Source organism: Thecamonas trahens (assembly GCF_000142905.1).
Source record: "Thecamonas trahens ATCC 50062 unplaced genomic scaffold supercont1.54, whole genome shotgun sequence".
Classification (NCBI taxonomy): Eukaryota; order Apusomonadida; family Apusomonadidae; genus Thecamonas; species Thecamonas trahens.
Genome location: NW_013657626.1, coordinates 144,517 through 158,421, shown reverse-complemented (window position 1 = coordinate 158,421; position 13,905 = coordinate 144,517). Strand labels below are relative to the sequence as shown.

The following is a 13,905-nucleotide window of genomic DNA, read 5'->3' as shown; positions in this document are numbered from 1 at the left end:
CGACACTCCCTCCTATCCCCCCCGCCCCCCCCCCCCCCCCGCCCCCTGTGTCTCATGCTGTTCCATTCGCTTCCTCTGCCGCTTCGCATAGATCGCCAGCAGATGCTCGATGAGTGATGTAGAGGCGCTGGCAGCGACGTGTACCACACTGCGGGACTTCTTTGCCGACGACTATCCCAACAAGGTCTTCTTCCGCAGTGCATGGCCCATGGCGTGGGCGGATGCCACAGCTGGGCGGAATGTGGCCCGTGGCGGGTGGCGCGCGGCCAGGAGAAGGAAGCGGCGCGAGGCTCATCGGGTGGAAACCGGACAGATCTCGGCTACCACCCATCAGTATGGAACGTATGCCGGGTGGCGCGGGCAAGGAAAGTATGCCATCTGGGCGCTGTCTGAGCCTGAGCGGATGGTGGTGGTGACACCGGCCAAGATCGTCCACCTTGTCCTCAAGTCGGGCGTGCTGCGGACCGGGAGCAAGATCAAGCCGCCGCAGGGCCTCACCCTGCGGCGATCGCATCTCGAGGCGGCCACACGGCGGCTAGTTGCCACCTCTGTCGAAACTCGCGAGGTCCTGGTCTACCGCCGCCGCGCCGCCGACCACTGGCACTCATACGGCATGGCCGGCCACTCGGCGCCGATCACTGGCCTCATGTCGTGCGACGGCGCGCTGCTCACCGCCTCTAACGGTGACTCGGCGGTCCGGCTCACCTCGATGGCGACCGGCAAGGAAGTGCGGGCGTTTAGCTTTGGAGGGGCCAAGGTTCGTGCCCATATCAGCACTGAGCACGGTCTGAACGTTCTTGCCGACGCAACCCTCATGCTCTACGACGTGCGCGCCCGCGAGGTCGCCGCCACGGCTGTCGGCCTCGACACCGCCCGACGCTTTGTCCGCTTTGGTGACACGATCTTTGTCGGTGGATCTGGTGCCAGCCAGCGGTTCGACGTCCGCAAGCTCAACACTCCTCTTGCCTCCAGCCCGCTGGCGCCTGTTCCCGCCGACGAGTACGGCACCGATGTGGCTAACATCAACCAGATGCGGCTCTTCAAGGATGTACTGGTCGTCCGCGACTCGCTCGGCCTGCTCCGGGTACTTGACGCGGCCTCTCTCACCGAGCTCTATGCGGTCCGCACGCTGCAGTATCACGACAAGGTCGACATCCAGCACTTTGACATCGACGCCCTCGGCCGCCTGCTGGTGGTCGACGGCACAGGCATCGTCGCCCACTTGGCCTTTGACGAGAGCGTCCGGTCCGGCAGCACGTCGGCGCCCGCCGCCACCTGGCCGTCTGCCAGCGACTCGAGCTGCACCCATCAGGCCTGGGCCATTCCGACCTCGGGCCGCCCGGTCCAACAGGTCTTCCAGCGCCTCGTCACAACTAGCTAAAGGCTTGGCTGTCGAGCCACGAGACGTGCGCGTGGAAAGCGGCCTTTCGTGCGGCGAGAACAGGTGCCAGGAAGGCCTCATCGCGGCGAGAGAGCCGCGGCCCGGCAAACGGCTGGCCACGGACACTGGTGCTGCCGTCGTCGCCGACGGCTGTCACCGTAACATGCGCGTCGCTGTCGTTGTCGTCGTCCGACGAATCGAGCGCAAACAACGGTCGCGCCCGCTGCCGTCGTCCTCTGCGCTGCCGCCGCGCGCGGACCCGTGCCCGCGCCCCGGGCTGCTTGATGCGATGGGTGAGTGCCGCCAAGCTCGCCACTCGCGCACTGTCCAGTCGCGACGACGCAAGCAGCCGAGCACTGAGTGCCGCCTCGACCTCGCTCTGCATGTGGCTCAGCCGCGAGTGACTCTCGCGCGACGACGCGCGCACATGTGCCATGCCCGGGACCTCGCCAGGCACATCGATTCGCGCTTTCGCTGCGAGACTCTCGCGTGCCGACATGATGCCGCGTGAGAGCCGCAGCGTCTCCAGCGGATCGTCGCCCGCAACGCCTGGTGGCGGCGTGGCCCGGGCAACCAGCTGCGGCCGCGGCGGCTTGTGGCAGCTCGGCGCCTTGACCGCGTCGGCTGAATCAAAGCTCCGGTTGAGCTCTTTCCCATTCTCACCAACACTGGTAATGTCGCCGTCCGCCACAACCGACGCCGCCGCCGCCACCTCTGCTGCCGTCGCGGTCATCGCCCTCCTCCTCACGCCGTGCTCCCCAGCGCGGCCCGATCCGCGCCGTTCAGCCTTGCCTCTGATCGATGCTCGCCTCATCCGCGGCGAGCCCCTTCCCGACGACGACGAGGCCCTGCCTGACGACGGCGAGCCCCTGCCCGACGAAGACGTCGGCGATCCCTGTCGGTCGCCAGCGGCTACAGCCCTCTTCCCGCGGCGATTGCTCCGAGCTGTCCGCAGCGAGTGAGCCCTTCCCAAAACGACTTCCCCTTCCAGATGGTGCGCACGCGAGCGGAGCAGATGGCGATCAGGCGAACCCCCTGGCGTATGGTGACCTCCAGCAGCAGTCTGTGGCGGGAGTGCTGTCCCGGCCACCTGCGCAGCTCGTCGGACAAGGCTGCCAGCGCCACGCCTGTCGTCCGACTGCAGGGACCGCTCAAGCTGGGAGACTGTGAGCATGCGAGTGAGTAGGGTAGTGGGGGGGGGGGGGGGGGGGTGAAGTGGTGTGGGGACGGAGCAGGTAGCTGTGAGCAGAGGCTGTGGGAGTGGTCGGCCATGGCACGGCCAGCACGGCACAGGGAGGGGGAGGGGAGGGGAGGGAGGTAGCGATGATGATATGGGGTGCAGATCCGTAGGATGGGAAAAAAACAGAAGCATGAGGGTATAGATATGGGTGCATGATCCAGATCATGGTCATTCACCAGATCCACATCCGCCACATCGACTGTCCATGGTGACCACCATTGAACGAGAGAAGCCAACGAGTGCTGCTCACCACCTCACGCACCCTCACCCTCACACACACACACACACACACACACACACACACACACACACACACACACACACATACACACACACACACACACTATGGCCGAACAGCGGGTGACATCCCTCTCGGAGAGCCTGCTCTCTTCCGACGGCATGTCGATGGCTCGTCGACGTAAGACGGCGGTGGCCCTGGCGGCCGCAGTGGCAGCAGCTGACGGTTCGACCCTCTCTCCGGCCTGTGTGGAGGCTGTGGCGGCGGCTGTGGCCCATACCCTCTGCATACTGCCTGTAGGCAATGGCGCTCGGTCATCAGCGGCGGCGGCGGCGGCTGATCTGGTGGAAGCTGTCGTCGATCTCCTCCCGCACCTCTTCTCCGCCCTCCCGCACCTGGAGCTCTCCCGCCGCAACTTCCTTCTCGACCAGATCGCCCTGGCCCTCTTGGCTGCCCTCGACACGCTGTCGTGGGCATCGTCATCGGCGGCGACTCCTGCGCCGCACGATCCGCAGCAGTCCCCACAAACAGACGCCGCTGGTGATGCCGATAGGCGCCACGGTCGCGACTCGGACGCCAAGCTCGCCCGTTCCCGCCGCGCCACCGTCTCGCCGCTCGATCGCATCGTCGCCGCCTTTGCCGACGGCATCCTCACCTCAGTCGCCGTCGCTTCCACCACTGCCCGGACCGCTCCACACACCTCTGGCACCACCCCACTGCTATCAAGCAGAGTCAAGCGCTCTCCTCGCCCCTCGCCGCGCGATGGCAGCGACGCATCGCCAGACGACATGCAGCTCTTCCCGCAGCCGGCCACGCCGCCCATGCGCAAGTGGCGCCGCGGCGTCGAGCAGTTTGCCACCTCACCTGCCCTTGAGAGCCTCAAGGAGCATCAAAGGGCTGAGCGTGAGCGCCGCTCTACCGCCTCCTCGCCATCCTCGCCGCCGTCGCCGTCGATCTTTGCCGACTCGCCTGCCAACTCGCGGAAGGTCGCGCTCAAGCGCAGGCGCAGGCGCAAGCGCAAGGCCTCGCGCCCCTCCACCGCTCGCCCGGGCACTCCATCGGTCACTGAGACCTCAGCCTCGGGCAGCTACACCTACACCTATGACAGCTCGTTGGCGTCGCCATCGTCGTCGTTGTCGTCGTCGCGCGATGGTGTAGACTCGTGCTCCGGTTCGGACTCGCCCGCTGTCGAAGTCACCGCCGTCGCCGGCGCGGCCGTCTTTGGTATGTACACTCCCGACGCCGCCGCCTATCGCTTTGGCTCGGACCTCGGCTTTGCCTCGGCCCTTTTGGTCTTTGTGCTCGAGGCTCGTGCAGCGCTCGGTCCGTCGGGCGGCTCGGCGCAGCGCCTCTCGTCACTGGTCCACATGGTTGAGGCCCGCCAGCCGGCTCTCCATCTCCATCTGCTGCACATCATTGCCTCGCTCCCGCCAGACTCGGAGCTGCTCAACATGGCCGCCAACCTCATCTTCCACTTTTACCCGCCCGAGTTTGGTGCCGCCGACGCCCGCCCGCTCACCTCGGCCCGCGGCGTCACCCTCCCGCCGCCTTTTGAGGCCTCGCTCGAGTCGGCCGTTCTCCGCGCCGGTGTGGCCGCCCTCCTCGGTGCCGCCTCGTTTGAAGCCAACGAGGCCGGAATGGTCCTCCTCACCCGCTGGTGCGTGCCCAACGAGCTCGCCGCCTCGGCGCCCTGGACCCTCCGCGAGCTTGTCGACGGCATGCTTGCCTGGTTTGACAACGGCAACTCGGCCGCCGCAGCTGCCTCGGACGAAGCACAGCACGCACGCCGCCAGCTCGAGTCGTCGTACATCCTTCCCTGGATCGAGCACGTCGCAGAACTCGCCACGACTGCGGGTACCCGTGTCGGCCTCCGCATCCTCGTCGAGGCACTGCAGCCCGGCGAGTGGGCCGCCGCCGGCGCAGACGCCCCCAACCCGACCCTTATTGCTGGCGCCCTTGCGCGCATGGCCGCCCTTGTCAACCTCGCATCGCCCGTTGTCATGCACGTGCTCCTCGAAGAGGCTCTTCCGGGCTGGCTCGACGTCCTCGCCGCCCGTCCGCTCCACCCGGCCTGGTCCGGCGCACTCGTTGCGGTCTTCAAGGCCTTTCATCGCATCGTCGCCCTCCGCGCCGGGGGCACCTCGCCCATGTTTGCCGCCGACCACGAGTCGTCGTCGATGGTGGTCCTCGTCTCGTCGACGCTCGTCGACAACCCACCGCGCGCCCTCTCGTGGCTCGCCCTGCTCTCTTCCGCAGGCGTCCTCCTCTCGGTCCGCGTCTTTCTCTCGGGCCTCGAGCATCTCGCTTGCGAGCGCGCGCGCAAGCGTCGCTCGCTCGCCGAACTTGTCGAGTGCGCCGACCTCCTTCTTGCTCAAGTCGACCTCGGCGCCCAGTTTACCTACCGCGAGCTCGAGCCGGCTCTCGAGCTCGCCATGGACCTCAGCCTCACTGGCACCGAGCTCGCTTCGCGCGTCGGTGTCCGCTTTGTCACCGTCTTCTCCACCCTCGTCCGCTACACGCTCGGCGCCAAGATCCGCTCGCAGCGCCGCGCCGGCTTTGTCGCCCGCGCCCCGCTGGAGATGGTCCGCCTCGAAGCCGGTGCGCCGCTCATCCACTGGCTTTACATGCTGCTGCAGACCTCCGGGTCGTGTGGTCTTGCCGGCGCAGGCGTTGAGACCATGCACGCCATTCTCATCGAGCCCAACTACGTGTCCAACAAGGACGAGCTCGTCGGCCTCCTGCAGGCCACCCTGCTTCCGGCACTCTGGCGTCTGCTCGACGTCAAGTACGACTCGGTCTCCGCCTACACTTACGCCCTCCTGCAAACCCTTATCGCCTTTGAGCCGCTGCGCTTTGACGAGCTGCTCGAGTCGGCCTTTTCCGCGCCGCAGTGGTTCATGCGCTACGACGCCGTCGAAAAGGCCTTTGGCCTCTTCTCCAAGCTCAAGCTCGGGACAGAGGCGCTCGCCGCCTTTGGCGCCGCCTTCTCACGCCTGCTTGACGCCGAGCTCGATCCGTTTGTCCAGGTCCGGACGAAAGCCTATCTTGAGCTCTCCAGCCTCGACCACGACCAGCGCGTCCGCGCCCTCTCCTGCCTCACCGCTCTCTATAACGAGTCCAACGTCTGGATTCAGACCCGCCTTCTCGGTCAGCTCGTCCGCTTTCGCCGCGACTTTGGCTCGTACCAGATCCTGCCTTGGGTCACCGTCCTCCAGGGCCTCTCCACCCCGCTCATCAACCTCGAAGGTCCCGAGCGCGCCGCCGTCCTCGCCCACAAGTCTCTCCTCATCGAGGCCGCCTTCGAAATGGCCGCCGCCCAGGTGCCCATGGATGACGGCACCCGCCTCAAGCTCTATGCCCTCGTCGCATCACCGCTCGCTTCCCGTGACACCGAGACCGGCTCCGAGTACCTTGTCGTCATGGTCGAGCGGCTCATGCACCTGCTCGACGTCAACCTCGAGGTAGGCCGCCAGTTTTGCGGCCTTGTCTATGCTGTTGCCGATCGCGTCTTTGCTCCCGGCCGCGCCCGCGTATCCTCCGTCGTCACCGCCGGCGTTGTCAAGCTCCTCCTGGTCACCCTCTTCAAGTACGCCTCGGCAGACGACGGCGCAGGCTATGGCGACCTTGTCCTTGCCCTCCGCCTCGTCTTTCGCGGCGTCGAACACGCTGGTGCTGCCGTCATGGAACTCGCCGCCCTCGTTGCCCTCACCGTCCTCCGCACCATGCCGGCCGTCTCGGTCCAGCTCCTCTACGAGCAGTTTGCCTTTATGGCTGGCATGATCGCTCAGGGAGTCGTCTGCTCCGGCCCGCGCCTCGTCGCCTACGCTTACTTTTACCTCGAGCAGGCCCTTGTCACCTTTGCAGACGCCGGCTACTACGTCATCCTCTTCTCGTCGCAGGCCAGCCGGTCCGGGCCCGACGCCCTCTCGCGCGAGGTCATGTTCTACACCCTCGCCACCGTTCTCCGCGAAGGCGCCCGTCGCGGCCTCCCAGTCTCACTCGAGCAGCCCGTCATCGACGTCGCCCGCCGCCTCTTCTCCGTCCCTGTCGACATCGAGCTCTACGGTAAGATCCTCGCCACCGCGACTGCCTACGCATTGCACGTCCTCGGTCGCTCATACCCTGTCTCGCTCGACCTACTCGCCGCCATCCTCAAGTTTTGCAAGGAGTGGCCCGGCTGGGAAGACTCATCCGGCCTTGTCGGGAACGACGCGGCCCGATCCGGCCTCCGCGTCGCCCTCGAGCACGTCGTCGCCCTCGTCGCTTGGGCTCTCGCTGCCCCGTCCGACTCTGCCGACGAGGGCTCAAGTCGCGCCGCCAAGCGCGCAAAGCGCTTGGCCGAACTGAGTAAGATTGCTGTCTCGCTCGTCGAGGACCGCCTCGACCTCTTGTCCATCGGCGCTGTCGTTCGCCTTGGTCTCGCTGCAGGCCGTGGCTCCGAGTGGCGTCTCCGCGTTGCCTCGGCGAGCCTGCCACGCATCCAGGCCCGCGCCCGCGCCGCGCTGGCAGACTCGGATGACGCCTCGTGCGCCTGGCGCGAGGTCCGTGCCGTTGTCAAGGTACTTGCCGCTGCTAACGGTCGTGGCCTGCTCGAGGCAGCAGTCTGGCTCGGCAATTGGGGCTGGGCCGACCTTGTCCGCGCCTTTGGCGTCGCCCACGTCGCCGCCCTCGCCTCGGCTGTCGCCCAAGCCGCTGACGCCGGCAGCAGTGCCCGCTCGCGCCCGTGGCTCCACGCTGTGGGGCGGACCAAAATCGACAGCTCGCTGGCTCGCGGCCTATCCTTTGTCGCCCTTGGTGCCATTGCCGTCCAAGACCCGGCCCTCGCCGCCCGCCTCAGCCTCCACCTCTCGGAGCTGGTCGGCGACGCCGTCGACGCCGTCGCCGACGCCGCAGCCGCACTCGCCACCGAAGAACCAGGCCTCGCCGCCGACACCGCCTTTGACGCCGACGTCGTTGTCGCCGCCGTCACCGACCTCGCTGCCGTCGCTGGAAGTGCCATAGCGGTGGGTGCCTGTTCGCGCCCTGTCGATCGCGTCGCGCTCCGTGCCCGTGTCGACGCCGCCGCCGCTGCCTGCGCCACAGGTGGCCTCGCCGCCTTTGGCCGCTACGCCTGGCTCGAGGTCTCCGACAGCCTCGGCATCCGGCTCGGGTCCGCCTGGGGCCACGACGCTGGAACCTCAGCGCTTGACTCGGTGTGCGCCAAGCTCTCAGCCCGGCTCTCGCTCGCCTCCCGCCCGCCGACCCAGCACGCGCTCAGCGTCGAAGGTCTCCTCAAGCGACTCATCCGCCTCGACAAGTACGCTGCCAAGCACATCGCCTGGCTCACGTCGTAGCGCCTTGTGCCTTGCCCCCTCGCCGCACCATCCATACCACATTGCGCGGCAGCGTCGGCACAAACATCAAGACACTGGCCGTCGCCGGAAGGCCGGCCGCCGGCCCGGACACTCCAGCCAGCCACGCCGTGCCGCACACTGCCGCACACACCGCGATCGCCGCCGCCCGGGCCCGTGAGACGGAAACTGTAAACAGCACCATCGCTACTGCCGCCGCCGCCATGCATGCTCCAATATACCTACTGGTGAGCGGCGAGTGTGCCGGCACTGCCGCCGCCGTCGGCGCGATGAGTGTACCCACGCACGCCAGCCCTGCGGCGGCGGCGGCGTACCCGACCACTGCCGCCATTGCGGTTGCCGAGCCCGACAGCATGACCGTCACCAGCGCGATGGCTGTACTCACGCCAATCATCAGTCCGCTCGCCACCCACCGCGCCTTCACCGAGGCCTGCATGGCGTCCAGTGCCGGTGAGGCGACCACGAGCGCGTAGCTTTGATAGAGGAGGCCAGCCCAGAACACAGCGGCCACCGCCTGCCCGAGCGACAGGCCGCGGACCTGTTGAGGCCCGCCGCCGGCAAGCCCAGTGCGACGCGGCGGCGGGAGCATGCCCAGCAGCGGCGCACTCGCCGCCGCACCCAGTGGGACGAGCCAGTCGAGGGCGGCTACAAGCTGGTCGAGGCTGCTGCTGCCGGTGCTCTCGGCCTCGGCGGCGGAGCCCACCAAGTACGCCTGCCACAGCAGCAAGCTCACAGTAAAGCGGACAGTCCGTGCTGGTGAGGCAAACAGCGCAGGCGCGGTTGTCTGATGCGGCGGAGGCGCAGCGAGGGTCGCCACGCACACAGCGGCTGCGCAGGCAAGACTGGCGCCATCGATCCGGGCCGCCGCCTCGCCGGTGGCCATGACCCCGGCAGCGGCTAGCAGCAGCGTCAGCCACCCATTCCACTCGGGTACTCCGTCGATTAGCACTTCGCCTCTGCTTCGCCTGTCCTCGTCTTGGCCGTCGATGGCGGCGTGGCGCGGCAGCTCTGCTCGTCGCCTCAGTCGTGTCAGGGGTCGCCGGCTCACAGCTGCTGTTACCACCGCCATCATGCATGCCGCTAGCGAGCAGATGGCTCCGGCCTCGTCCAGAGCCCGCGCGATGTTTGTCGAGTGCGAGGCAGCCAGTCGCGGTAGTCCAATCAACGCCGCGCCGAGAAGGCCGAGTGTGGTTTGCATCAGGAATTACGTGCGGGAGAGAGCGGTGGTAGCCGGATACACACACACACGAGGGAGGGGGGGGGGGGGGGGGGGGGGAGGGGGGACGACGAGTAGATTCCGTATGTTGACCTTGTTAGTTATTGAGGGGCGGCGGGGGGGACGACATGGCAGAATGCCAGTTTATGGTCGCCTAAGCCATCTCGACGCCCGACTCGGAGCCGCCCGATTTGTCGCAATGAGCCGAGACGGCATCAGAATCGGCGTCCGCTGCTGCACTTGGGCCACTCCCGCTACCGCTCTCGCTGTGCGGGCCGCTGCTGCGGCTGCGGCTACGAGAACGCTTGGTGTGTGCCGGCTCGATGGCGGCACTGTTCCGGCCAACTCCGCCTCCGTTGCCACCGTACGCCACATGGACGGCATTCCAATGGAACGCAAAGTAGAAGAGGAGCGCGAGCGCCGGCTCGACCACGATGAACGATGTAAAGACCGACATTCCGTAGAGCGTGGCCATGGCGCCCATGTTGACGTCGAACCCGTCAAGCCACATCGGGACAATCGTGATGATGGCGTTGACACAGGCGAGGATAAAGAGCGAAATGCATCCAATGATCAGCGCTGCACTCTTGCTCACCGCCGTCGACGACGACTGGAGCAGCTTCTTGATGAACGGCAGGCCAAAGACAAACGCCACACCATGCGAGAGGAGCGAGACGAGGAGCATCTGCAAGACTCGATTGACGTCGATCGTGCTCGCGTCAGAGTCAAACGCCTCTGGGTTGAGGAACGGCATGATGGCCACCGTCGTGTACACGATGAACAACTTGAACGCCCCGCACAGCGCACGGCCCTGTCGCGAGAAGACCGCAGCCTCGGCCTCGCTCACCACAAACGCGCCAAAGAGCGAGTGGCTGTGGAGCAGAAACTGGTCGACATCGAGCCCCAGCCACTCGTCCGGCGTCCGGCGATATTTGGACGCAGCCCGGCGCCGGGTCGTGCTCATGAACATAACGGTGGCAATGACAAGAACGACCAGTGCATACACAAAGGCCATGCCCGGAGAGGACGCCGCAGAGTCGGACGAGAGCACGCTTGCCGCCGAATCCTTGGTCTCGCCCAATGCGGGCGGAGGCGGCGGCGATGGGAGCGCAGCCTCGGGCGGCGGCGGCGGTGGTGGCGGCGACGGCGGCGGTGGCGGCGACGGTGGCGGCGGCGGTGGCGGTGGTGGAGCGATGGTATGCACCTTTGTCCAAAGCACTGGCGTGTTTTGTGACCTGAAGAAGAGCAAGTCTCGCACACCGTCACCGTCGAGATCTGCAAGCGTTAGCATGTGCCCGTGGCTCGGGACAGAGTCGACAATCCGCGGCACGCCAAAGGTGCCGTTGGCAAACGGCGTCACCACAATCGGGTAGTGCGTGCGGACCACACCGCCCGTCGAGTGGACCACCATCCGCCCTCCATAACCGTACTCGCCGGCCGTCGTCACTTCAAAGGCGTACGGAGAGTAATTGACCGACGATGATGCCGAAATGACCGGCCCGAAGCTCCCAGCTGTCGGCGTGGCAAGCATCGTCTGGACCGAGGCACCGCCACCGGATGCCACCCACACCACATCCAGGAGTCCGTCCATGTCCATGTCCTCGATTCGGATAAAGGTCGGGACCTGCGGAGCGACAATAGCAATGTGGACAGAGGTAAAGTTGTACAGCGGCGGCCCGGTCCCGGCCATCACCACCACCCGCTCTGAGCCCGTCATGCGATCAGAGTAGGCCACGTCAGCGAGTCCGTCGCGAGTCACATCCCCGACAGCCGCGTACTTGAAGGTCGTGTCGCCATGCAGCAGCGGCATGTCCGGCCCGCTCCACACCGGCGCAGCCGAGCTTCCGATGTTGACAACAACGCCAAAGCCCTGCGGCTCGCAACCGTACACCACGTCGTTGTCGCCGTCCGACTCGAGATCGATGCACCATGCGAAAATGGCGTCGCACTTGCTCGGAAGTGTCACGTTGGAGAACTCTCCCGAGAGACCGTTGAGGTCATTGACCATGATGACAACACGCTTGACGCCGCCGGTCTCAACTGCAACAACAATGTCAACGTCGCCGTCGGCATCAATGTCGCACGTCTCACCAAAGTTGGATTCGCTCCACTGCTGGGGAACGGTACCGCGCGAGAAGAAAGTGCCCGAGCCGGCGCTGTCTGCCAGCGCCAAGTAGCCCGGGTGGCCAAGCATCGCCACGTCCTGGTTGCCGTCGCCGTTAAAGTCAGCAATAGCAACGTCGGCCGCAACTGTCGACGTGGCCACTGCCGCTGGTCCGATGAACCGCAGCGTGGTCGAGCTCAGCAGCGGCTGACTTATCGGCGCCCCGGGGTAACTTGTCATGCCCCGGCTGGCGGCCGGGGCGCCAGCCGGCACCAGCATCAGAACAGGCTTGGAGCCGCCGTAAATGTTGTCAACAAAAGCCACAGGCGCGCGCCCAGGCCCTGTGACAACCGAGATTCGAAGAGCGTAGAAAAAGGAACTGGAAGACTCGGTGAGGTAGCCCGGAAACAGGGCGTAGCTCGGTGCAAAGGTGCCATCACCGTTGTTGAGGAAGAGCGAGATGGCGTTCCGCGACCCGGAACGGTCGAGGCAAATGATGTCAACATCGCCGTCGGAGTCCCAGTCGAGTGAGCCGAGGTTGCGACAACTGTCGTCCTCGATCTTGTAGCGGGAATGTGGTCCGGCTTGTATGATGTCGTCCAGTCCACTCGCGGCCGCGCCGCGCCCGAACCGAACCTCAACAGTGCCGCCGACAACGTCGAGTACTCCGTCGCCGTTAAAATCGGCAACAGAGATACCGCTCCCGTAGTTTTCACCCGGTAGCGCTGTTCCGTTGTCAAAGCTTCCGCAGTGTCCACGCATCCACATGCCTCCGCCATATCCACTTGCAAGGGTAGCAGCAACAATGTCGAGGCAGCCATCGGCGTTGAGGTCGACAACCAGGCCTTGCTCGAGGCCATTGCTGCCCACGCCCCGCATGTCAAAAATGATGGTAGGGCTGCTCATGCCCCAGGTGCTTGTCCCGGAAAACAGCAGGACAACCGGAATGTGGCGGCCTGAGGCAACGGCGTCGGCGAGATTGTCGTTGTTAAAGTCGGTGACCAACAACATGCTAAATCGTGCAGGCGAGTAGACCGACATGTCCGTTGTCGTGTGGACGGGAGTGATAGTGTCAAAGTCAAAGTAGCCGCCGACGCCGTCGCGAACCTGTGAGGCCACCACAGAAATGTACGGCGTGTCGACTGCAGCCGCAATGTACATGTCCGGGTAGCCATCCTGGTTTCCGTCGTAAAACTTGATGAGGTCGATGCCATCGCCGGGGGCAGTGCCGTACACCGAGCCAAACTCGGCCACCATGTCGGAGCCACCGGCTGGTGAGGTCCCGATGTTGCGCATCACCTCGGGCATGCCTACGCCGTCGTCCCTGCACCAGATCATGTCGTCATCGCCGTCGTTGTCGAGGTCAGCGACTTGAATGATATGGGCCTTGACGCGCTGGCTGGCAGCCACAACAAGGTCGCGCGAGGAGATGACCGCGCCGTCAGCGCCGCTGACGCCGGGTGCCATCGGCATGTACGCCGGCTGGTACGTGATCGTTCCAATGGGATCCTCGACTGCCACATACCCCGGGCTGGCCACGCATGTCGCGTGAGTGTACCACGCCGACGGGTCTGGGAGGCAGAACGAGTTCGCCGGGCACGACGCCGGTGAGCTCGATGCGGCCCGGGCGGCGTCAAACTGGCACGCCGAGCCCGAAATGCAAATTGGAAGGGCCACCACACCGCCCGGCGCAGCGTGAACGCAGCCGTTTCCGACAATCGTCGCATTTTGCAAGGCAAGGGGAGGGCAGTCGCCCCCCGACGAGAAACAGCGGCAGGCGACAATGCGGCTGCCGGCCGGGCAAGACCACGACGAAGCCGTCGTTTGAGGACTTGTGTGGCTTCGCCAGATGGTAGCGCCAGTTCCACGCTCGGTAGCGTTGTAGCAATACGCCAGCGCATACTGGAGAGTCGCCGACGTTGCGACGAGCCTGCAAGTACCCACCGTCTCTGCATGGAAAGCACCCAAAAAGGCCTCATTGCCATCGGGCGTTAGCGAGCCCGAGGTGGTGGTAGCGAGGCAATCAAAGACAGCCAGACCATCCGGACATGAGACATCGACCGTGCCACCACTGGTCGACGACGACTGATACACATCAACGTCAAAGGTGCCAAAAGTGGCGGGAGAGGTCACAGACACCCTGCCGTTGTAGGTGCCCGGCGAGGCGGCGCCGACGAATGGGTGGGAGGAAGCGAGTGCGAGTGCGAGTGCGAGTGCAAGAGTAAGGAGCAAGGTCATGGCGAGGGTGGGTATGTCGGTGGGGAATGATGAGGGGATGGGGCGGGGGGCGAGAGGGCGGGGGGGGGGGGGGGGGGGGGAGGGGGGAGGGAGGGAGGGAGGGAGGGAGGGAGGGAGGGAGGAGGTAGTAGTTAAGT

The 13,905-nt window shown here is 65.8% G+C and overlaps 5 protein-coding genes across 5 annotated transcripts in view; 2 read left to right on the top strand and 3 right to left on the bottom strand.

Annotated features, from left to right (window-relative positions):
* Nucleotides 1-335: 335 nt before the first annotated feature.
* Nucleotides 336-1,381, top strand: AMSG_09929 (uncharacterized protein; the record flags this gene model as incomplete). Its single annotated transcript, XM_013898517.1, has 2 exons — nt 336-342; nt 366-1,381. 2 exons carry the CDS (start codon nt 336-338, stop codon nt 1,379-1,381), a joined length of 1,023 nt encoding a protein of 340 aa, XP_013753971.1.
* A 77-nt stretch (nt 1,382-1,458) lies between these two features.
* AMSG_09928 (uncharacterized protein) lies at nt 1,459-2,555 on the bottom strand (the record flags this gene model as incomplete). Its single annotated transcript, XM_013898516.1, has 3 exons — nt 1,459-1,512; nt 1,545-2,293; nt 2,432-2,555. 3 exons carry the CDS (start codon nt 2,553-2,555, stop codon nt 1,459-1,461), a joined length of 927 nt encoding a protein of 308 aa, XP_013753970.1.
* A 411-nt stretch (nt 2,556-2,966) lies between these two features.
* On the top strand, nt 2,967-8,256 carry AMSG_09927 (uncharacterized protein; the record flags this gene model as incomplete). Its single annotated transcript, XM_013898515.1, has 2 exons — nt 2,967-3,033; nt 3,181-8,256. The coding sequence occupies 2 exons, from the start codon at nt 2,967-2,969 to the stop codon at nt 8,190-8,192; spliced, it is 5,079 nt and encodes a 1,692-aa protein (XP_013753969.1). The 3' UTR covers nt 8,193-8,256.
* A 175-nt stretch (nt 8,257-8,431) lies between these two features.
* AMSG_09926 (uncharacterized protein) lies at nt 8,432-9,408 on the bottom strand (the record flags this gene model as incomplete). Its single annotated transcript, XM_013898514.1, has 2 exons — nt 8,432-8,459; nt 8,498-9,408. The coding sequence occupies 2 exons, from the start codon at nt 9,406-9,408 to the stop codon at nt 8,432-8,434; spliced, it is 939 nt and encodes a 312-aa protein (XP_013753968.1).
* Nucleotides 9,409-9,555: 147 nt separating this feature from the next.
* AMSG_09925 (uncharacterized protein) overlaps nt 9,556-13,905 on the bottom strand; it is a gene marked incomplete at its 5' end in the record, with an annotated part of 4,922 nt that continues 572 nt past the window's right edge. The window contains one exon of the mRNA XM_013898513.1: nt 9,556-13,670. Within this exon, the coding sequence (XP_013753967.1) occupies nt 9,581-13,670 (4,090 nt within the window). The 3' untranslated portion in view covers nt 9,556-9,580. The remainder of the gene's footprint in view (nt 13,671-13,905) is intronic.